Consider the following 22,454-nt stretch of genomic DNA (forward strand, 5'->3'; position numbering starts at 1 on the left):
GCACCTTCCTGTATCACTGCTGCCTGATATAGGAGTTTCCCATATTCTGGGAAACATACCAGCGGTGACCCTGTAGCATTTGTGCTTTGGGTTTCCACAAGGTTCCTTCTTGTCTAGAAGGCTTTTGACATCTACAGTGAAGTTATCCATGGATCTGGAATGTCATCAGCATAGTGATAACATCTAATGCTATTTCTCCATTACATTAAATTCAGGTAAACCTATCAAAGGGCTAAACCAGTGCATGGGATCAATAGTGGAGTAGATTTATTAATTGTTAATAAATATTAATATGTAATCTCTATGTAATCCGCTTTGGGAACTTTTGTTGAAAAGCAGTATATAAATATTCATTGTGTTGTAGATGAGGGCCAAAACACTCTAAATCAATCCTGACAAGACAGAAATACTTTAAGTGCTCTGAATAGCCAGGAAGATGGGGTCTCCTGTTCTGTGTTGCACTCCCCTCTCAAGATCAAGATGGCATTCTGGGAATGCTCATAGTTACTGCAGGCCCAAATGGCACTCCTGACAGAGAGAGTTTTGCACCAGACAAGGCTGGTGTCCCAGCTGTGGCCCTACCAGGACACTGGCAGCTTAGCAAAGCTTATCCCCACATGAACAGAATATGCTTTATGAAGAGTTGTCCTAGAAAACTGGTCAAAAACAGCTGCTGGACTAATTGAATTGGCTCTGGGAACATCTCAACAGCACTTAAACAGCTCCACAGATCATGGTCCATTTCTGAGCACAATTCAAAAGGCAGGTGCTTATCTTTAAAGGTCTTCAGCTTGGGGCCTGGTTATATAACCTACTTCCAAATCAACCTGATCATATACTGAAGTCCTCTTTGGAACCCTTTTCCAGGTGCTTCCACCATCTGAAGTAAGGTGGGTTGCTTCCTGTTGTGGCATCTCATTTGTTGAATATCTAGGGCCCATTTGTTGTCTTTTCTGTGCCAAACAGTTTTTTGTTGTTTTTTTTTAAATTTCTCCAGGCTTTAATTCTGAACAGTTCCTTTAAAGCAGCACATAAAGTTGCAGCATTATCTTTCTATTGTTCTTGCTCTCATAGGTTTGCTGGACAGTGGGGAAGATACAGACACCATTCCAACTAAGATACTCTTGTGCTGATATTTAATCTATGGAATTTTATTCACAAAATCAATTTTTGTATATATTTTTTAAAATGCAGCTTTGTGGCACAAAGCTACACTAAAATATTTTGTGGGAAATGCATATATAATCACCTCCAATCCAGAACTCTTGTTCTTAGCCCCCATAACCTTGAACCTTTCATAAACTCCTAGTACAAAACAAGCAGTGGTAATACCAAACCATCTTGACTTTCTCTCTGATATTCTTGAAAGAGCTATAGGGTGTGTGTGTGTGTGTGTGTGTGTGTGTGTGTGTGTGTGTGTGTGAGAGAGAGAGAGAGAGAGAGAGAGAGAGAGAGAGAGAGTAAGTAGTGTGTTAATCATAAGACAGTCACAAAGCTCCCATTCTGTGAAAGTTACTTTAATCTTTTCATTTACAAAGTACGTACTTTGGCATTCTTTTCATTCTGATTTGCAGACGTAATATTCTCCATTTTTGCTGCAACTCACTGAAAATGTTAGGCTGTCCTTCCACATAGTTGAAATTGGGCAATAAAGTCTCTCCAACTCTCACTGCCTACTATAGCAGGTCAAGTGATGACTCACACAACATTTAATCTCTTTAATGACAAGGCAGGCATAAAACAAGTCTTCAGGGGGTTTTTTTAAAGCAAGATGAAAACGTTTTAAATTTTCAAGTATTTAGACAGAACAACTTTATTAAGCAATTACTTTTGGAACAATAGTAACACATTAGTGAAGCCACCTCTCTGAAATTAAGACAAACAGGAGAAATTTAGGCGTAGTAGCATGACATCTGTCATACTGCTTTGAAGGCCAAGCAAATTTTTATTATAATGAAGCCTTAATAATGAACAGCTGCCCAAAGTGGTAAGGTAGCTATTCTATAGCTATCTTCCCATATTTAGAGAGCCAGAAGTAATAAGGATTTGTCATACGACAGTGACATGTTCTGTTATCATAGACTACACGTAAGCAGTGATAAAAAGGTTGCTCACCTGTAACTTTTGATCTTTTGGTGATCCATAATCATTTACAACATGGGCTTTGTGCCTGTGCAATAATCCCCGTGGAAATATTTCAAGCTCCTCAAAGCGCTCTGAAGCTCCACCCTGCAAGCTCAGTATCTCTGGAAGCAGAGCACTTTCTATCTCGGTTCCTGAATGGCCACTGTGCAGAAAGTACTTCATGAAACAAAGCAGGTAAGTGTAGCAAGAACTAGGAATGTGCACAAACCATGGTTGGAAGTGCAGTTTGAGCATTTTTGGGGCAGTGAGATCAAGAATTTTAAGAAGGAGAGCAGGTCTTTACCTGCTCTCCACCATCCCATGCAGCTTCATACTGGAGCTGCACATTTCCCTAGAAGTCACACACATGGCATCCATTCATGCGTAGGTGCAATTTGCATGGTCGGCAACCATGCTGACCATGCAAATGGCACCCATGCATGCCCTGACACTATACACATTCCAACGCTACACAGGGCTTCTAGGGACGTGTACCGCCCCAGCAAGAAACTGCATGGGGTGGCAGAGAACAGGTAAGGACCATTGTTCCCTCTAAGGCATGTGCACGCTCACAAGTTTTCTGATGCCCACTCAGTTAATTTTAGATGCCACTCAGGTTTAATTAGGAAGGCTCCACTCTGAATGCATCTGCACACACAGTGCCTTAATAGTGCCACCCAGAACAAAACTCATTCTGCACACAGATGAAAAAAAATTAGAGGGACCACTGGTAAGGACCTCCTCTCCTTCTTAAAGTTCCTAGTTCCCCTGCCGAAAAAGTTCCTGAACTGCAGTTCATGCACATCCCTAGCAGGTACATCCAAAAAGCAGGGTGTCTGGGTGCGTGTTGTGAATGATACTGGATTACCAAAAGGATCAAGAGTTATAGGTGAGCAACCTGTTTATCTTAGTGGTGATCCAGTATCCTTCACAATGTGGGTGATAAGCAAGTTCCCCTCAAAAGGAAGAGGGTCTGAGGATGATGAATTACAGAATTTTTTTAAGTACAGCCCACCCAAAACCCGCCTCAGCCACAGAGCGGATATCAAAAGTGTAGTGTTTTACAAAGGGCATGCTGGAAGTGCTTTACAAAGGGAACATAGCAGCATTCCTTATTTTAGGAAAGTCAGTGCCAATTAGTGAGCAGTGGAGGTGGCCATAACACTAGTTGAATAGGTTCTGATAGCACTAGGAAGCTTCATGCCTTGTTTGCTGTAACAGATGGAGATGAGTTGGACCGGCTATTCAGAAAACCTTTGTCGAGACCCAAGCTGGCCCTTGTGAGCACCTTCAAAAAGGTAATGAAGTGTCCATTGGACTTTCTAAAGTCCTTAGTCCTGTTCAAGAGAAGAGGAGATCTCTCCACACGTCCAGGGAATGTGGAGAGCGTTTCAGGAGGGAAATGGGTTCATGAAAATGTCTGGAAGAACCATGTCCTGGTTTATGTGAAACTCTGAAACCACCTTTGGTAGAAAGGAGGGATCAGTGCACCTAACCACCTTATTGGGGGGAAATACAATAAATGGAACGTCAGCTCTAAGAGCAGTGAGTTTGCTAACCCTCCAGGAGGTTATTACTACATTCAAGAAAGCTGTCTTGAGGGTAAGCAACTTAACAAGGGTTGAGGATACTGGTTCAAAGGGTGCTTTGGTAAGGGTGGAGAGTACCAGAGAGAGACTCCATGCTTCAGTCAGTTTCTTAACAGAGGGGAAAAGATTGTTGAGCCCTTTTATAAACCTTTTGCAGTCTGGGTGGGGGGAAAGGGTTTTAGAATCCCATCCTTTATGCATTGCAGAGAGGACTGACATATGGACTGTGATAGATGAGTTGGAAAGTCTGGTATGTTTTAAGGACATTAAGTACAAGAAGAATTGATGTACGGAGGTGGAAGTTGGGTCAAAGCCTTTGGTCTTAGCATAGGTTGTAAATCTTGTCCATTTACAGGAGTAATTGCACCTGCTCGAGGCTTTCCACTCCTGGAGCAAGATCTGGTCTAGAAGTTCAGTCTCCAGACGGTCGTGTTCAGAGACTGTGATGGAGCACCTGGCTCCCGTTCTGAGAGAAGGTCAAAGCACTGGTGGAGAAGTGCTGTAGGCCTCAAAACAGTTGTAAGAACAGAGGAAACCAAGGCTGACTCAGCCACCATGGTGTATTAAACATTTGATTTTTGTTGTTGTAAGATTTTGCTGAGGAGAGGGAAGGATGGGAAGAGGTAGTAGAGATGTGTGTTCCAGGGGATTTGAAAGGCATCTGCTAGAGAGCCCTTGCCCATTGCTGCCCTCAGGCAGAAGAGGGAGAATTCCCTGTTAAACTGAGTCGTGAAGAGGTCCACTTAGGGAGTACCGCAGAATAGGAAATGATCAAAGAGAGTGTTGTGATTGACCTCTCATCCATGTTGGCAGGACAGGTCTGTTTTTCTGCTGAAATTGTCTGGCAAGACATTTTTGATGCCCTTTATGTGAAGAATGAATGGATAGATGTGGTGGTTTGTTGACCAATCCCAACGTTGAATGGAAAGGTTGCAGAGTGATCTGGAGATGTGCTGCACTGGTGGTTGATGTAAGTGATGACAGTTGTGTTGTCCAGAAGGACTTGGGCCCTTCTGCTGCTTTGGTCTGGTAGGAAGGACTTGAGAGCTAGGAGAATGGCCAAGAATTCTAGGAAGTTTATATGGAGTGACTGATCATGGTTTCAGAGGCCCTGCGCATGAAGCCCCGCAAAATGAGCCCACCAACCCTTCAGAGAGGCATCTATTGTGACAATCGTTGTGGGAATAGGAGATTGAAACAGTATGCCTGTAATTAGATTCCGTGAAAGAATCCATCTGAGCAAGGAATCCAGAATAATTTGTGGTAACGGAAGTTGCAGCTGCTGGCTGTCCACATCTGGCATGAATTCTGAAAGGAAGCACAACTGGAGGTGCCGCATACAAGCCTGATGTAACAAACAGTCATGGGGCAAGACACCATCAGGCCCAGGAGGCATTGGATGGATTGTGCCTCTTTGATAGGACTGGACCTGATTGATTGGATCATGTGTGCAATGGAGAGCCATCTCTCCTCTGGTAGAAAGGTTTGCTTTGCATTCAGGTCCAAGATGGCACCTATGTGAGTCAGAAGTTTGAGGGATGAGGGAGGAACTTTTCCAATTTACCTGCACCCCCCAGATTCTCTAGGAGAGTGAGCACCACTTGGATGTAATTGGTGAGCAGTGATTTGTCTGGAGATGTGATCGGCCAGTCATCTAGATAGGTAAAGACTGAGATGGGCAATGATGGTGCTCACACATATTGTAAAGACATGTAGGGCTGTGGGGAGTCTGAAGGGGAGGACTATATACGGGTAAATGTAGTCCCCCATGGTGAACTGCAGATTTTTCTTGTGCCTTGTCCGAACTCATACATGAAAGTAGACACTTTGAGGTCTAGCATGGCAAGCCACTCTTCTGCTAGGAGAGGGAGGAGCTGTTGCAGAGTGAGCATTCAAATTTTTGTGTGTGAATGAAATTATTGGGAGGAGACAAAGATCCAATACAGGCTGGAGAACTCTGTCTCTTTTTGGTACTTGGAAGTACCTGGAATAGATCCTTGCCAATGGGTTCTTCTTTGAAACTTGTTCTATTACCCCTCTGGACAACAGTTCCTGAACTTCTGCCAGCAGTGTAGGGGTCTGGGGGGGGGGCGTTATTCCAAGCAAAGGGAAAATTGTGTTAAATCCTACGGCATAGCCAGGGAAGATAATGTCTAGTAATCAGGTGTTGGAAGTAATGAGATGCCAGGTGGTGAGATCAATGGGACCAGAAGTACCAATAGGCAGGGGGACTGGAGAGTCAAGGACTCTGCTTGGATTGGTCCTTGATTGATGTTCTTTGTTGAGGATGTTGCCTTTGCGGGAAGCAAGACTTTTGTGTGTTTTGGAAAGCTTTCCTGCAGTTTCTGCAGTCAGAACGACCATACTGGTAAAGTGGTTTGTCAAACCTTCTAAACTTCTGAGGCTGGTATTGTTGAGTAGAAGAGGAGCTGAAGGTTTGAGCAGTAAACTTTGATTTTCCCCCCCATTCATCTCATCCATTTGAGAGCTAAAGAGACCATCCCCATCGAAGGAAAGGTCTTCAATTTTGTCTCAAATGTCTTGTTATGAGGAGGAAGAATGGAGCCTCACGTGTTACCTTAAGGAAATGGAACTAGCCAACATGTGAGATTCTGTTTCCATAAGGTGCTAAGATTCTGGTATGTAATATCTGCAGACTTAGCCAGTATGTCTTTGAACTTGTTTTGGATAGAGTCTGGAGTATCTCTGAGGTCCAACTTGAAAGCCCTCCCAGCTGGAATAATGAAACTCAGCCATGCAGGCCATATAACTGACTATTTTCACAGCCAGAGATAAGAACAGACCTTCCGGCCAACAGAATCCAACTTTCAGCCCTCCTTGTCATCAGGAGCAGAATGCTTCCAGCATGATTTACTGCTCACTGTACCATCTATAACTAGGGAATTTGGCAGAGCATGCTTAAAGAGAAATGTGCACTCATCCTTCTGAATATGGTAAAAATTCTCTAGATGCTGAGAAGTAGGAGGAGGAGGAAGATGGAGCTTCCCACGCTGACACAGCAGAGTGGCTAAGCACTGTTAGCATGGGAAATGCTGCAGGGAGATATGCCATGGTAGAAACTATGAAACCATAGACGGGGTCCTTGGATAGGAGACTTTAGTTCCAAGCCTACGACTTTTGCCATATCTGCAATCTGAATCCAATAAGATTTAGGAGAGTTGGATTGGGAACATCGTCGTCCAGAGAGGGATCAGATGGCTTTTCAGTGATCATGAAAATGTCATCAGAATCCAATGAAGAAGTGTAGTCATCAAGGAGAAGCTTGTCTGTTTGGCAAAGGAGCTGCCGCCAGGGTATGCGTGTGTCACTGGAGCAGTGGATGGTTTATCAGGAAAAAACAAGTGAGGAGGTTCAATGGACCAGCATGCTGCGGCACACATGGTTGAGGTGCTGGAGGAGGATCCAGTGAGCATTTGAAAGAAGGATCTGCACCTGCAGGAGATGGTTGACCATGAGAAGCAATGCTGAGGGGTTGGGGTTTTTTTTAAGTTTCTAAAGCCTGAGTTCTTCGTAGTCATAGGGAACAGATGGAGAAGGCATGTAAAGACGATCTTTGAATTTCCCCATCCTCCCAATAAACCCTGGCTCCAGGGCTCCAGGTGAGTTCCAGTAGTCAAGCCTTCTCTGGTATGGAGAGTAGGCAGGAAGGGGGAAGTGGAATCTTTCTTTCCATGATGGATTTAGCAAGTAGGTTTCACTCCCTCCCCCAACTGCCACCACAGAGCAACCAGGGACCATCTTGCCATGAGGGGAGGAGGGAAGAAAGAAGATAGACAATGTAACATGTAAAGATGTAAACGTGTGGCTTTATATATTGTTCTTTATTCAAAATTTTTGCAAACCTCTTTGGGAGGTTTGCCTGAGAAGTGGTATATAAGTGCTAATCAAAATAAGCTGGAGAGCGATGAGGAGTTCCTTGAGCCAGGGAAGCAGAAGGTGTTTTAAGTATCTGCAAAGCACTGAATCTAGAGCCATCATCAGCATCTAGGCCATGAAGGGAAAAGCCCATAAACATTGATCTAGACGGTGTGGTGAGTGGGGATCCCAAAATAATTTGATGTCACAATGAGATGAAGCTCTTTTGACACTGACAGTATCAATGGGAAATGAGATCTGAAAACCAGTGATGAAGGAATCAAGGGCTGAGCAGGTGGGTTCCTTGGCGATGTGCGATCAGCAGAGGATGGGGTTGTTGACATTGATGATGTTGAGGCCCAAGTAGATGGAAGCAGAGGCAAGGCTGATGACGCTGAGATCAGGACGGGCATCAGCATCAAGAAGTCAAGGATGGAACAGTGGAAGGCGGCTTGATTATTTCTGGAGAAGACGGCGATGAATGACCGGAACAACCAATGGGGATGGTGTTCAAGCATCAACTGGCATCAATTTTGTCAGACCGATAGCAACGCAAGATGGTCAATGGACTTTCATTGCCAGAGGGGTAGAGTTTACAATGGTGCTCAAACCCACGACTGTCAATGTCGACATTAAAGATGAAGATGAGATCTTTCGGCATCTAGACACTGATGTTGTATCCTTCTCCCTGTGTTTTCTTCTTATGATGCCTGCGGTGGCTATCCTTTGAAACATTTTTTTAAGGTGGCTTGATCAGTAATGCCTGAGATTGCTTTCAAAGTCAAGCCCAACTTCGATAGCAACAATGTCAACAGTGCTGACAATAAAGGGGATCGTGGTTTTATGGGGGGGGATGTAAAGCTTGCTCGTAAAGGGCCGCTCTCAAATGCTATTCCCTGCTCTTCCAAGTTTGTTTGGAAAATACATTTTGCAGGTGTGGTCTTCCCCTAAGCAATGTCATGCCTATCTGAGAGGGGAGAGTCCCGCGGCAAGAAGAACAGCGTTTAAATGTCTTTTTAGAGTCCATAGAGACAAAGTCAGAATGTGAAGCAAAGAATAGTCAGAGAAATAGTCCAAAGTCAGAAAGGATAAGCATCTCATTTTGTGTCTTTCAGGAACCACGCACGAGGAGCAAATCCTGAGGTGTTCTGAGGAAGTGTTCACAAAGATGGCTGAGAAGGAACTGAGCTGGTAAGTGCTCTGCCGCTGAAGATACTGAACACGCTCTACACGTGAAGCTTCGAAACGCTATGAGGAGCTTGAAAACCTTCCACAGGGACTATTGTGCAGAAGCAAGGATACTGGATCACCACTAAGATCATTCTGATATAAGAAAAATACATAGCTTACAGTAAGAAGACTTTTTCTTTTTATCAATTAGAGCTGTCCTCCTAATGCTTTCTGTAGACATATTTTATCTTCCCAACATAAAAGCTACTATGATTAAATCTTTTGAGGAACTTCAGTAATTATTTTGAAAGTCCTTGACAGTGTCCCCTGTAACAGAGATTTCCAGATGTTCTTGACTACAACTCCCAGAATTCTCAGCTGTAATGGCCTTTGGCTGAGGATTCCGGGATTTGTGGTCAACAATGTCTGGGAATCCCTGTGTCAGTGAATACTTGTCCTCAAGCCTACTCTCATGCCTGGTTATCCCAGGCAGCCCATGTTGTCTGGAGCACTGGGAGCCCTGGGCCCCAGCTGCTTCAGTCCTTTGGTAGCCCAGCAATTCTACCCAGGGTTTTACTGAGGTAAAATGAACCTATGGTTCATTTTACCTTGGTAAGCAATCATGTGCACAAATCACCCCTCAGGTTACTAGGCTTCCAACCAGCCCGCTGCCATTTTCAGCAGTGAGCCAAAGGGAAAGAGAGGCCACACGTAGCAGAGCCCCTGCAATACTAACAGCAGCTGCTCCGCTGTTCATGAGCTGCATCTTGGACCCATGAAAGACCCAGCGCAAGCTTTACCCCTCCTGCCATCACTCTACCGGTCACCACCCCAGTGTGCATGTGAGCGCGTGATTAGCGAAGATCTGAGTTCCTGGTGATTGTCTATGACGTGGAGGCAGGTAGGAGCCTATCTCCCTGCCCACCCTTCCTACCACTTGGGTAAGAGGTCATCTTAATTACCTTCTCTTCTTGTGCCATACTTTGCAAAGCTGATTGAACATTTCGGCCTAAAACATCTAATACTCCTTAGCATTTACTATGATATAGATTTTGAGCTTCTCTGGAATAAACTTGTTATTATCCCTACTGCCTTAAACATGTTTAATAATCATTTTAAAAGTGGATTGTGTGTTGCAAACATTTTTAACCAGTCTGTGCATGTAGCTTAAAATTACTTTTAAATCAGTCTGCAAGTCAAATACTAATTGCTTGATTTCACCAACAGAAAGGTTTGCAATTAAAGCATATTATATGTACAACTGTACCTGTCCTATTCTGTTCAGGACCACTCTGAAATCAGAGACATATGATCAACTAGCATTAATAAAGTAGTTCCTGCACTGATAACAGGAAAAGGTAATATGGATTTTGAAAAGCAGATTTGTAAGTCAGCACTTTTTGGTATGGCATATTTGCTGAAGAAGCATATTTGCTCATTCTGTTGCCAGACTCACAGTCAGCTCCAGAAGCTTGGGATCTGCTCCAAGGAATGGGAGAGGGATTAGGGCAGGGGTGGGGAACCTTGGCCCTCCAGCTGTTTTCGAACTACAACTCTCACCATCCCCAGCCCCAATAATTGTGGCTGGGGATGATGGGAGTTGTAGTTCAACAACAACTGGAGGGCCAAGGTTCCCCACCCCTGGATTAGGGGATCATGTGGATGTTTGTTAAATATCCAAAGAGTGCATCCTAGGATCTTCTGCACCAGAGGGAATTCTGGGGAATATTCTCAGCATAGATTCAATTAATTTAGGGGCCCAGAAAATTGTGCCTATATTTCTGATTAGATGGATTTGTACCATTCGTAGATGGATCATCAGTTTAAACCAGATGACTCACCTTGAGGAAGAATGCCCTAACCATTCCTGATAGCTGCATGTGTGCCCACACAAAGATTCCACACACATTCTTAACCTCCACTACACAGTTTTTACTTTCTGGTAACCCACTTAACACAATGGAGCTGCATTCAATTAACTAGCTTCTTGATGTCAAAACAGCTGGACAGCTGCAAGTGCTGGAAAAAATTTTGCTTCTCACAATTACAGTACTATCATACATTACTGGTTAACCAGTATTACTGTATTTTACATCATTTCCAGTTAAGAGTTGCAGTTAATGACATGCTTATCCTGCTGCTTAAGGAACAAGGCAGCAAGCCAGCCAGTCTTTTGGCCACAACTGTGCTGATATTACCAATGATGCTTTTGACAAATTAAACTATCTCCTCACAACTGTCAGTTCAGCTCTGAAGGAGGCAAAATGCCAGCTGGAAGAATGACAGATTATTTATACACTTCTTCAAGATAATCTTGTTGAAGAATGCATGAAGAGTACCCACAAAATTCTAAAGCGTGTGTGTGTGTGTGTGTGTGTGTGTGTGTGTGTGTGTGTGTGTATATATATATATATATATATATATATATATATATATATATATATATATGAATGAAATACTATTCCTGAATATACTGGCATGTTTCCAAATAAAGGCATCTTGATTTTACAAACAGCACTGTACCAGGACAAGCTTAATCTAAAATGAGGGTTTGTTTTTTTTAATTTTATCACAGCCTCTGTTTGAAACCTGTTTGAGCTCATCTTTCAGCAGAAGTCTGATCTGAAGAAAGTCAGCCCAGCTTTTATAAGTCAATGTACACAGCTGAATACAAGTAAAGTGCACTCACTAGTAAATACGCAAGGACACTTGGAGTAGAATGTGCTACAGAACTTTTAGATGATTTCTAGAAAGACACCTTTTCTTCCCCTCCCCACCCACCCAGAACTTGCACTAGTCAGACTCTCTTCAATTATACCAATACATGGGACAAAGGTTGGCTCTGCCTCACGACTCAAGCGGGATAGGAATGAAAGAAGTGACCCAGATAAAACCACAATAGAACATGATTATTGCTCTGCCCCCCCAAACATTAGCTCATTCATCATGGAAGTTATCCATAGTGCCACATTACACAATTTATCTAATCTAAAATCTAATAAATAATAAATAAATTTATACATATCATATGATTTGAGGTTCCTAATAGGAGAGGTCTAGTCTATGCCCATTGTCACAAGAGAGCCCTATTTGGACTTATGCTTGGCTGATACTGCATGTTTCATGGAGCATGCAGTAGCACAACTATAAATGCAAGAACATACTTTATACAGTGCCATCCCTACTGGTCAATCTACGCCGCCACCACTCTCTGTTCCACCTGGCAGTGGATCTCCAGAGCCTTAGAGTCCTTGTTCCGCCCTGCCACACACAATCCTTTTTGCCAGGAATTGGACCTAAAACCTTCAATGTACCACTGAGCTATGCCCCCTCCTAAGAACATAACAGCCCTGCTGGATCAGGCCCAATGCTTATCTAGTCCAGCATCCTTTTTCACACAGTGGCCCACCAGATGTCTCTGGAAAGCACACAGGCAAGAGCAGAGGCAGGTAGCTGTACTCCCAAAAGATATAACTACCTGCTCACTTCCCACAACAGGTTGAGAATCAATGACCTTGTCTCCTACAAGCAGCATTTCTGACCATCTTAATACCCAGCCAGATAGGAATTTTTAGGGCAGCACCGGACCAGTGTTCCCTCTAACTTTTTCATCTTTACGTAGAATGAGTTTTGTTCTGGCTGGCAGTATCAAGGCAGTGTGTGCACATGTGCATTCAGAATGGGGCCTTCTTGAGGGATCTACAATTAACTCAGCAGATATCAAAAAACCTTAGAGGGAGATTGCACTGGACCTACCTTTTCTGAGGCTCAAACTCAGGATTTCAAATTACAAGCTTGATGCACTGCCTACTCTACTAAGACACCTGCAAGGATATTAAAATAAAGTCTTGACTGCAGTTTTAAATCAGATACCCCTATTGTAGGTAGTATCCAGGCCCTAGGCTTCCATCTCACCCACAGGAGTTTACCACCAAGAAAGAAAGGTACAAAAATGTTTTTCAAATTTATGATCAGGAGGTATCTCACACCTTAGTTTCCAGATACCTCATCATTTAAGCAACTTTAAACTGCATTAAACTAAGTTAACAATGTTACAGATTTAGAGTTTGAGGGAAAGGGTGTGTTTCATAAAGATTACGAGAAGGTAAGATCTCAAAACTTATTAGTTTATATGCTTCCCTTCAATAAAAAATATCCTCAAGGCAGCTAACAAGCACAATAAAAGAATACAATGTTAGCAAAACCAACACAGTGTGAATAAAACTGGCAGCAGTAAATCTCTCAGAGGATGATCATAGTACAAGTACAGGCTGATGTGGAGCAAAGTGTTCCCTTAAGTAGCCCCAAGCTATGCAGACCTTTAAATATGAACACCAGCATCTTAAATCATGCTAAGAAACTGACCAGGAATCACTATAGAGAACAAGTAAAATATACTTTGCTGACTGGTCCCAGTCAAGAATTTAGTAGCTGTATTTTGAATTAGCAAAACTTTCTTCAAAGACAGCCCCATGCACACTGTAAGAATGGACAATCTCAGCCAGGTTATCTCTATCTAGGACAGGCCACAGCCGACACTTCAACGTCAGCACAAAAGGCACTCTAAGCGATTGAAGCTGCTTGGGTCTCAATTGACAAATATGGATATGTGAGTCTCTGCAGACTGCAAACCTGAACCTTCAAAGGGAGTGCAACCCTGCCGAGAACACACTGAACTCACTTTCCTACCTAGACAAAGCATCTACTCAGTATCAGTCTATCGCAGGGCTGCACAACTCAAATGCCCTAGTGGGCCAGAACCATCCACAGCTTGGCGTGCAGGGGCCGAGGTCAATTTTTAGCACATTATTGCATTAAAATTAAAAATGTTATTAGTTACTTGTGGATCTATTCCCCCTATCAATGGACTCATAATTTTAACCAAGGATAGTGACCAGAAAATAGGTCCTGTCCCTGCTCAATCAGTGGGGCCCCTGGAAGGCCTGCCAGCCCCAAACAAATGCCAAGTCTTCTCCTCTCCCTAAATGGTTGTTGTTTTAAGGTTGTAATCCTCAGTGTGCTTACATGGGAGTAAGCCTCACTGGATACACCATGGAACATCTTTCTGAGAAAACTTGCCTAGGATGGTGCTATAAGGCAGTTTCCAGCTACTGTGTTGCTGCAGGAGAACTGCGGGCCAGTAAAAAAGTCCCTGCAGGCTGAATCCAGCCCCCGGGCCTTATGTTGTGCAGGCCTGGTCTATCGTGTCTAACCTGAGCTTCAGTTTATTGGCCTACTTTCAGTCCATTACTGATTACAGACATCAGTTCACCACTCCCTCATGACACTGATATAAAGGAGTAACGTTGGGTTTTACCAGTGTACTGAGGATGCATCAATCCAAATAGCCAGATGACCTCACCCAGCAGTTCCATATAGACGTTTTAAAAATATGTAGGACAAGATGGAACTTGGGGGACCCTATAATAGAAGTGCCACAAAGTCAAGCAGGAGTCAAAGTAAAAGAATTCCAACTTTTTTTGTGGAAATAGCTCTGCAGGTCAAAACAGAACCAGTGGAGTGCAGTGCCAACAGTCTCCAAGTCTGAGAGCCTATCCAGAAAGATGTCATTGTCAATAGTATTGAAAGCTATGGAAAAGTCCAGGAGCACAATTGCTCTCCCTTTCCCTCTCCCAGCACAGATTATCCATCAGGTTGACCAAGACAATTTCCATGAAGAAACTAGACTAAAATGAACACATATGAACAAGTCTTCTTGAAGAAGACTCAGTGTGGCTTCTGAAAAAGCATGTCCTTCTTTATTAACTTCTAAAACATCTTTGAAAGTGTCAACAAATGTGAGTGGAGTAATCCAGCAGATATTATACATACAGTACTTGGACTCCCCAAAAGCTTTGACAGAATCCCTCATCAAAGGCTCCTGTCTAAATTCAGCAGTCATAGGAGAAGAGGGTCCTTTTATTGATCGGCATCTGAGTAAATGCATTATACATGGGCCTACCCTTCAAGAGCATCTGAAAATTACAGTTAGTTCAAAATATAGCAACCAGGCTCTTGAGTTGAACTGGCCAAAGCAATCAGATCATGCCAGCCCTGAAAGAGCTACACTGGCTACCGGTCTAAACAAAAGCTGTTGCTTTTAACATATAAGGCACTAAACATACATGCTCTCATACAACCTGCCTGGCAGTTAATGTAATCTTTAGAGGCCCTTCCCCAAGTGCTTCTGCCTTCTTAAGTGAGGTGGGTGTCAAGTGTGGAAAAGGGCCTTTTCAGTGATGGCACTCACACTTTGGAACTCTCTCCTGAGAGAGAGATGTATGCCTGATATCTTCACTGTTGTCTTTCTGGTGCCAAGCAGCGTTCATCCTGGTCTCTCAGGCATTTTTAATATTGTTTAAATGAGGCTTAATTTCCCTTGCAATTGTTTTTAAATCAGTGATGGCTGTAGTTTTGTTCTAGCTGCTGCATCATATGCCATTTTTAATAATTGTGATATTTTTAGTATTAATCTTGCAAACTATCTTGATATTATTTTGGATACAATGGGTTATAAAATACATAAATAATAAACCATGAAACAGAGGATAGGAATAAATGGCATTCTAACAATAGAGGAAAGAAATCCCATAAGGATTTCTACCTGTACTTTTTAACTTGTTCATAAACAACCTGGAGAAAAAAATGAGGACTGAGATGCCCAAGTCTGAAGATGACACTAAACTATTCAGGATACTGAAAACCTAGAAAGAATGAAAAGAGCTCCAAAAGGATCTCTCCAAAATGTGTGAGTGGGTAACAAACTGGTAAATGAGATGCACTGTAAATATTGCAAGGTAAGGACAAAAGAACCAACTTCACATATATAGGGTCTGAATTGTCAGTGACAAACCAGGAAAGAGATCTTAAGAGCCATGGTGGACAACACAATAAGAACATCAATCCAGTGTGTAACAAATGCAAGAGAGGTAAATTCCACGCTAGGGATTATTAAGGGATTGGAAATAAAATTGTGACTATCATAATTACAACACACAATTTTATGCTGTGGCTATTCTTGGAATAATGTGCACAGTTCTGGTTGCACCATTTCAACTTGTTTTGTAGAAACTTGCAAAAGAGGGCAGCTAAAATCATCTGGGTGATGGAGCACCTGACCTATGAGGAAAGGCTAAAGCACTTGGGCTTTTTTAGTTTAGAGAAGAGATGGTATGACACAAGTTATACATGGTATGGAGAAAGGAAGATAACTCTCTCCCCCTCATATAACACCAATCCACAGGGATCATCCAATAAAACTGACAGATAGTAGAGAGTTGTTTTTTCTTCACACAATGCATAATGGTTATAGATATTGCTGCAACAGGATGTGGTCGTGGTCATGGCCACTATATTAGCAAAAAGAGAATTAAACAAGTTAATAGTCATATCTGTGACTTTTAGTTATCACTGCTATACCTTCAAGACAATATACCTCTGAATAAATACCAGAGGAAGGAATAACATAAAGATTACATTTAGCAACAGAACCAAAGAATATTAGAGCTGAGAGAGACCTTGGAGGTCTTCTAGACCAATTTCTGCGCAGTGCTGGAAACTGCTGCAACATCCCTGATACATGGTCATTTAGCCCATTTGAAAACTTGTAAAGGAGAAGTGCCTACCACTAGGAACATCCCTGCTGGATCAGGCCCAAGGCTTATCTAGTCCAGCATCCTGTTTCACAGTGGCCCACCAGATGCTTCTAGGAAACCTACAGGCAAGAGGCGAGGGCATGTCCTCTCTCCTGCTGTTGTTCCCTGCAACTGGTATTGAGAGGAATCGTGCTTCTGAGGCTGGAGGTGGTCTATAGTTATCAGTCTTGTAGCCATTGATAGACCTGTCCTCCATGAATTTGTCTAAGCCCTTTTTAAAGCCATCCAATCCGGTGGCCATCACCACATCCCATGGCAAAGAATTCCATAGATTGATTATGTTCTGTGTGAAAAAGTACTTCTTGTTGGTACTAAACTTCCCAACCTTCAGTTTCATGGGATGACTCCTGGTTCTAGTACTGTAAGCAATGATCCTCTAACAGAGATTCCTAGATGTTGTTGACTACAACTCCAACAATCCCCAAGCAAAATCTATTGCAGCTGGGGATTCTGGGAGTTGTAGTCAACATCTGGAAATCCCTGTTAGAGAGAATACTGGTTGTAAGAGAGGGAGACAAGTTCTCTCTGTCCACTTTCTCAAATCCATGCATAATTTTATACACCTCTATCAGCCACCTAATGGTACAGCGGAGAAGTAAGTTGCCTAGGGAGCAAAAGGTTGCTGGTTCGAATCCCCACTAGTATGTTTCCCAGACTATGGGAAGATGCTAAAAGGCATCATCTCATACTGTGTGGGAGAAGGCAATGATAAACCCCTCCTGTATTCTACTAAAGAAAACCACGTGGCTCTGTGGTTGCCAGGAGTCAACACTGACTTGATGGCACAACTTTACCTTTATCATGTCCCCCCTGTAGTCACCTCTTTTCCAAAGTAAAGAGTCCCAAATGCCAACGTAACCTAGCCTCATAAGGGAGGTGCCCCAGGCTCCTGATCATCTTGTTTGCCCTCTTCTGCGCCTTTTCTAGTTCTACAATATCCTTCTTAAGATACGGTGACCAAAGCTGTACGTAGTACTCCAGATTTGGCTGCATCATAGATTTGTAGAAGAGCATTATAATATTAGTATTCTTATTTTCAATCCCCTTCCTAATTATCCCTAGCATGGAAATGGCCTTTTTCACAGCTGCCATGCACTGAGCTGACACTTTCAATGAACTGTCCACCATGACCCCAAGATCTCTCTCCTGGTCAGTAACCAACAGCTCAGATCCCATCAGTGAATCTATATGTGAAGTTGGGGTTTTTTGCCCCAGTTGTTTCCCATTCTTACTAATGTATTCAATATTCCCTAAATTCATCCTCTTCTGCTCTCACAATTTCATAAACCTCAGGCTCCGGATAAACAAGTTGTTCCATAGAACCTTTGTCACCAACACATTTGTAGTCATAATCCCAAGTACAAGGCACTACAAAAGGCACACTGTTCCACAGTTGAACAGTTCTCACAAACTCTTCCTAAGGTCTGTCTAAATCTTTTTCCTTGTCATTTCAACCCATTATTCTAGTTCTGCCCTCAGGACCAAAAGTATATTTCTACTTCTATGTAACAGCCCTTTAGATATTTGAAAACAGATATCATATCCCCCTTAGCCTTCTCTTCTCCAGGTTACCCAGCTCCCTCAGCCATTTCTCAAAGGACATGGTTTTCAGTCCCCTCAACTTCTTTGTTGCCCTCTTCTGAACCCATTCCAGTTCATCTAGAGCAGGGGGTACTAGTACTCCTAGGAGTACTCAGAGTCTTCCTGGCTTCACACAATGCAGTCATGCTACTTGCTCCCCATCTGACGATTATCAGCTTGAAGCCCATGCATCCTCAGTGATGTATAACACTGCAGAAGGGGGAGGACCGACCACAAAGACCCTCCACTTCAGCTCCCGATTGGCTGGCTACTTGCTGTATCTCAGTGTTCCCCTACCCTCAACCTGACAAGCTTCAGAAAATCAGCACTGAATACTCCCAGTGAAATTTAAAGGACAAGTAAACTTGTCCCATCAATTTCAATTAGACTCCTTATGAGTAACAGTGTGGATGTGAGACAGTGACCATAGTGGCCTATCTGTTACGTGTGTGTGTGTTCGTGCGCGCACGCACTCATGTATGTGTGCATGCACACATACTTAAGTGTTAAGTGTTATGAGATGGGCTACTCGAGTCACTGGCTTGCATCCAGATTAAGTTACTCATGAGTACTCCCACTGAAATTAATTTAAAGGGAGTACTCATGAGTAACTTAATCTGGATGCAAGCCAGTGACTCGAGTAGCCCATCTCATAACTAACATGTATGTACTCTCTTTCTCAGTCTGTGGAGTACCTGAGCTGAAGATTTGCCACAGGAGTACACTTGATTAAAAAAAGACTGAGAACTCCTGATCTAGAGGCCTCTGAATGGGCCACTGCTGAAGGAATGCTGAACTTGATGGACCCAATTTGGTCTGATCCAGCAAAATTCTTACATTCTTACTAAGCATAAAACATTCACAGACTGAATAATCTCTGTTAAATATAATACAATTATATACAGGTCAGCAAAATTTTGCTCAGAAGCCTTGGGAAGAAATATCATCTCCGTTTTATCCCCACAGCCCAAACCCCAGGAGATATAGCAAGAAAGCTACCAAAGAGGATTCCAGTTCACTGTGTAGCAAGAAAGGCAGTATTTTCTTCTGAAAGCACAAGCTGGTTGGATTCAGGTATCTGTTACTACTACTACTACTACTAAGTTTATTTGTGACTAACTACAGCAAAGGGTCTTACTCTGGCTAGTACCCACTTGCCATTTGCTGAAGCCTGGTGACAAAAGATCAACAGGTTGACCAAAGAAAGCAAGTTTACAAATTAATATTTCATACCAATGGTTTGGTCATTTGACATTATCTGTTAGATGCATAGCCTACCTTCACACCAACTGCAACATCAGTGACAATGCTGAAAAAGAAAAGCAAGCTTTTTAGGATAAGGACATTCATTTTTATTTCTTTCCTAGTTAGCAAAACATTCTAGCTGAAACCAAGCTTTTGATAGATTTTAAGTGTCTTTGGAAACTTTAAAAATTGTAATATACTGTTTTTAAGAACAGGTTTTTTTAAAAAAGCTAGTTACAAAAGGCACAGGGCTAAGTTAGCACAGTGCTAAAAATATGATCTATACCCTCTTGTTCCAATGTCACTGAATGGCATAGCACAGACCTTGGTCCTCACAAATTTTTCCCATCTATCCCCATAACACTGAAATGCAGCTTGGAAGAGATTATATTTACTCATGACATACTTAAGTATTATAAAGACAAATTCTTTAGGCCCCACACATACAACCAAATACTATGGTGAGGAGCAAAGGAAACATGAATGGAAGTCAGAAAAGTGTTTTCTACTCCACAGTTGTAAAACCACAGGCAGAAAGAGCAAATCATAGGCAGGTCTGACATTCAGAGTTACTTCCAAGTTATTTTTATGTCAAATTAAATACAATATACTAGATTATGGGAAACACCTATATCAGGCAGCAGCAATATAGGAAGATGCTGAAAGGCATCATCTCATACTGCGTGGGAGGTGACAATGGTGAACCCCTCCTGTATTCTACCAAAGAAAACCACAGGGCTTTGTGGTCGCCATGAGTCAACACTGACTAGACTTTACCTTTAAAAATAATGCTAAAAAATAATTTCACAGCCCATCTGACAAAAATTAAGGCTAGAGTCAGCAAATGATATGCAGTCATAGTGAATTCATATGACCAGCTTATCCTTCCTGTAACATGGCTTTTATATGTCATCTCAGAGTGGGGTTCCCAGAAATCCAGATTGTCTAAAGGAGTTCAAAGTATGAAAATCATGTTTGGAACACACTGCAGCGGGGCGGGGGGTGGGTGGGTGGATGAAGTGTAGTGGTTATAAAATCCATCTTACATTCAATTATGTCAGAGAACCTATTTCATCAAGGAAGTCCACTCATTGAGCCATCACCATTAAAATGATATCATCATCTTGGCAAAATGTTGTCATCACATGTAACTGATAAAAGCATTCATCTGAATTCACCTTGTATCACATAGAGCACAAGTGGCCTAATGCAATCAGAGATGGGATAAATGGATCATGTGTTGTTTTTTAGCCAGGTGGGGCAATAAAATTGACAAAGTTTATGGAGCATGCCACTCCACCACTGCATCTCTGTGAACAGAAAATAGCTGCCCAAGGTGGTTCCCAGAGACTGATAAAACTTGTATGCGTGGCAATATTTCTCTCTTCAGCCAGCTTGGTCTCAAGTTGCACACAACTCTCTGCTAACTTTGAAGTTGCTAACTTTGTCACGTTCTGGTTATGATCGGTAAGCATCACACAACAGCTTACAGAAGTCAACACAACTGTTTACGATGTATACAGGAGCTGGAAAGCTTCATTTCAAAGGCAGATTCCAGTCTGATGGAGTGTTGCAATAGAATTCAGTGTTCTTTACGGCTCCAGCCAAGAGCGGGACTCCCAACCTCCAATAGAAAGGCAGACTTGTCTGTGATACGTTGCAGACTACCCACCCAAGTGCCCTACCACCAATGAAGGCCCTCGTGTTGTTTCCATATGGCTGACGCTTGCAATCCCTTCCTTCCTTCCTTCGGCTTTGACTGCCTGTCTCCAGCACATACAAAGGCATCTTTCTACCTTGGAGAAGAGAAGGCCACTAAGCAGCGAATGGAAACAAAAGAGCGAGGCATCTGCCTCCTGCTGCTGCTCTCCTGTCCCTCGTCTGGGTAGCTCCAAATGGGACGAGGGGGCTTGTTCGGAGCTCTTCCTCGACTAACCCGAAAGGAGGGGGAGGGGGAGGGGGAGGACTGGAGGGCAAAAGACGAGCAGGCGAGGCTCCTCTCTAGGGCCAGAAAACGTGTAAATAAAGCGAGGGAGGGATGTCACAGACCATTGAGTCTCTTGGGGAATGTAGGGGAAAGGGCCTTTTTCCAGGTTGCCCCCTCTCCTCTCTGCCTAGCCCGACATCTCAGCCCACATCACTAGGACACCTCACGCCCCATGTGGGGCCCAGAAGTCCCTGGCAGAGACACAGCAGATCCCCCGAGGGGGTGGGGGGAGGGGAAGGCAGCTGTCCTCCAGCGCCCTCCTTCCCTCCCCCCCCCCCGCAAGACCCACGCCCCTCTTCTCCTCCTTCCCGGCCCCACACCGGCTCCCTCGCCCCGAGGGCCAGCAGGCGGGAAGGAAGGGGCGAAGGAAGAAGCGCCCCACTGGCTAAGAGATGCGCTGCCTGGCCCCATCAGATACCGAACGGGGAAGGGAGGAGGAGTGGCGGGCGCGGCGGCGGCCACCGCTCCCTCCTCCCTCTCTTTCTCCTCCTGACGGCAGCGGCCATCCGCCCCTCACTCACTCACCCGTCCATCGCCGAACAGGACAAAGCGCTGGCGACCAGGGCAGGGAGCCGCGCAGGTAGCGAACGAAGAGAGGGAGCTAGAAAATGGCGGCCGGGCCCTAACGGAAACCGCCGAAGGTTGCCGAGCGCTACTAGAGTCTGCTCCCCATCAGAGCGCCGGACTTCTTTGTTCTCAGTGGGCATGCGCGAGGTTTCTGGGCATGCTCAATCCGCACGACTGAGGCTATTTTACCCACAGAAGGCCAATGGGAAAATAGCAAAGGCAGGAAAAATGGGACCACCAAAATAATAATAATAAAAAAACCCGAGGTAGTCCTGCTTTGCTCGAATTATGCCTTCAGACCGTGATTATTATATTTAGCTTGCTTTATTTGAAGGCACACTATGTGAAGGAAGTTAATTTAGCCTCCCCCCCCTTCAAAGAGTTTTATTTAATTTTATTAGGAGATGCTGCTCAAACTTAGCTAGCATGAGAAGTCTCATAAGTGCTATTCTGGAATCCTTTTTAAATTAGGGTGTCCCCCCACCCCTTCTTCTTTGGTAAATATTTTCCAGATGTGTAACTCAGTTGTTGTGGGTGTGTATGTAGGTCAGCTTTTAGGCAGTGCTGGGGAGGGGTCCGCTGTCTGATGCACATCGGTTCCAATGAGCAATGCAATCTGGAGGTTCTAAAAGCCCAGTTTAGACTGCTAGGTAGCACACT

At 43.5% G+C, this 22,454-nt stretch overlaps 1 protein-coding gene across 6 annotated transcripts in view; it reads right to left on the minus strand.

The window, feature by feature from the left end:
- Positions 1-21,936, minus strand: part of PTBP2 (polypyrimidine tract binding protein 2) — a 110,548-nt gene extending 88,612 nt beyond the window's left edge. For 2 of the 6 annotated variants that reach the window (XM_053247086.1, XM_053247083.1), the window contains exons 1-2: positions 21,753-21,936; positions 19,274-19,304 (exon numbers count right to left, since the gene is read on the minus strand). Coding sequence is in view for 4 of the 6 variants with exons in the window: in XM_053247083.1 (XP_053103058.1) it covers positions 19,274-19,304; positions 21,753-21,934 (213 nt within the window). In the remaining 2 variants the exon portion in view is untranslated. Of the gene's footprint in view, positions 1-19,273; positions 19,305-20,286; positions 20,306-21,752 lie in introns of those variants that run through there. The other 4 variants (XM_053247084.1, XM_053247081.1, XM_053247080.1 and 1 more) reach the window with 3 other exon arrangements.
- Between the last annotated feature and the right edge of the window lie 518 nt (positions 21,937-22,454).

The sequence above is a fragment of the Hemicordylus capensis genome, chromosome 4, assembly GCF_027244095.1.
Source record: "Hemicordylus capensis ecotype Gifberg chromosome 4, rHemCap1.1.pri, whole genome shotgun sequence".
In the NCBI taxonomy this organism is placed as follows: Eukaryota; Metazoa; Chordata; class Lepidosauria; order Squamata; family Cordylidae; genus Hemicordylus; species Hemicordylus capensis.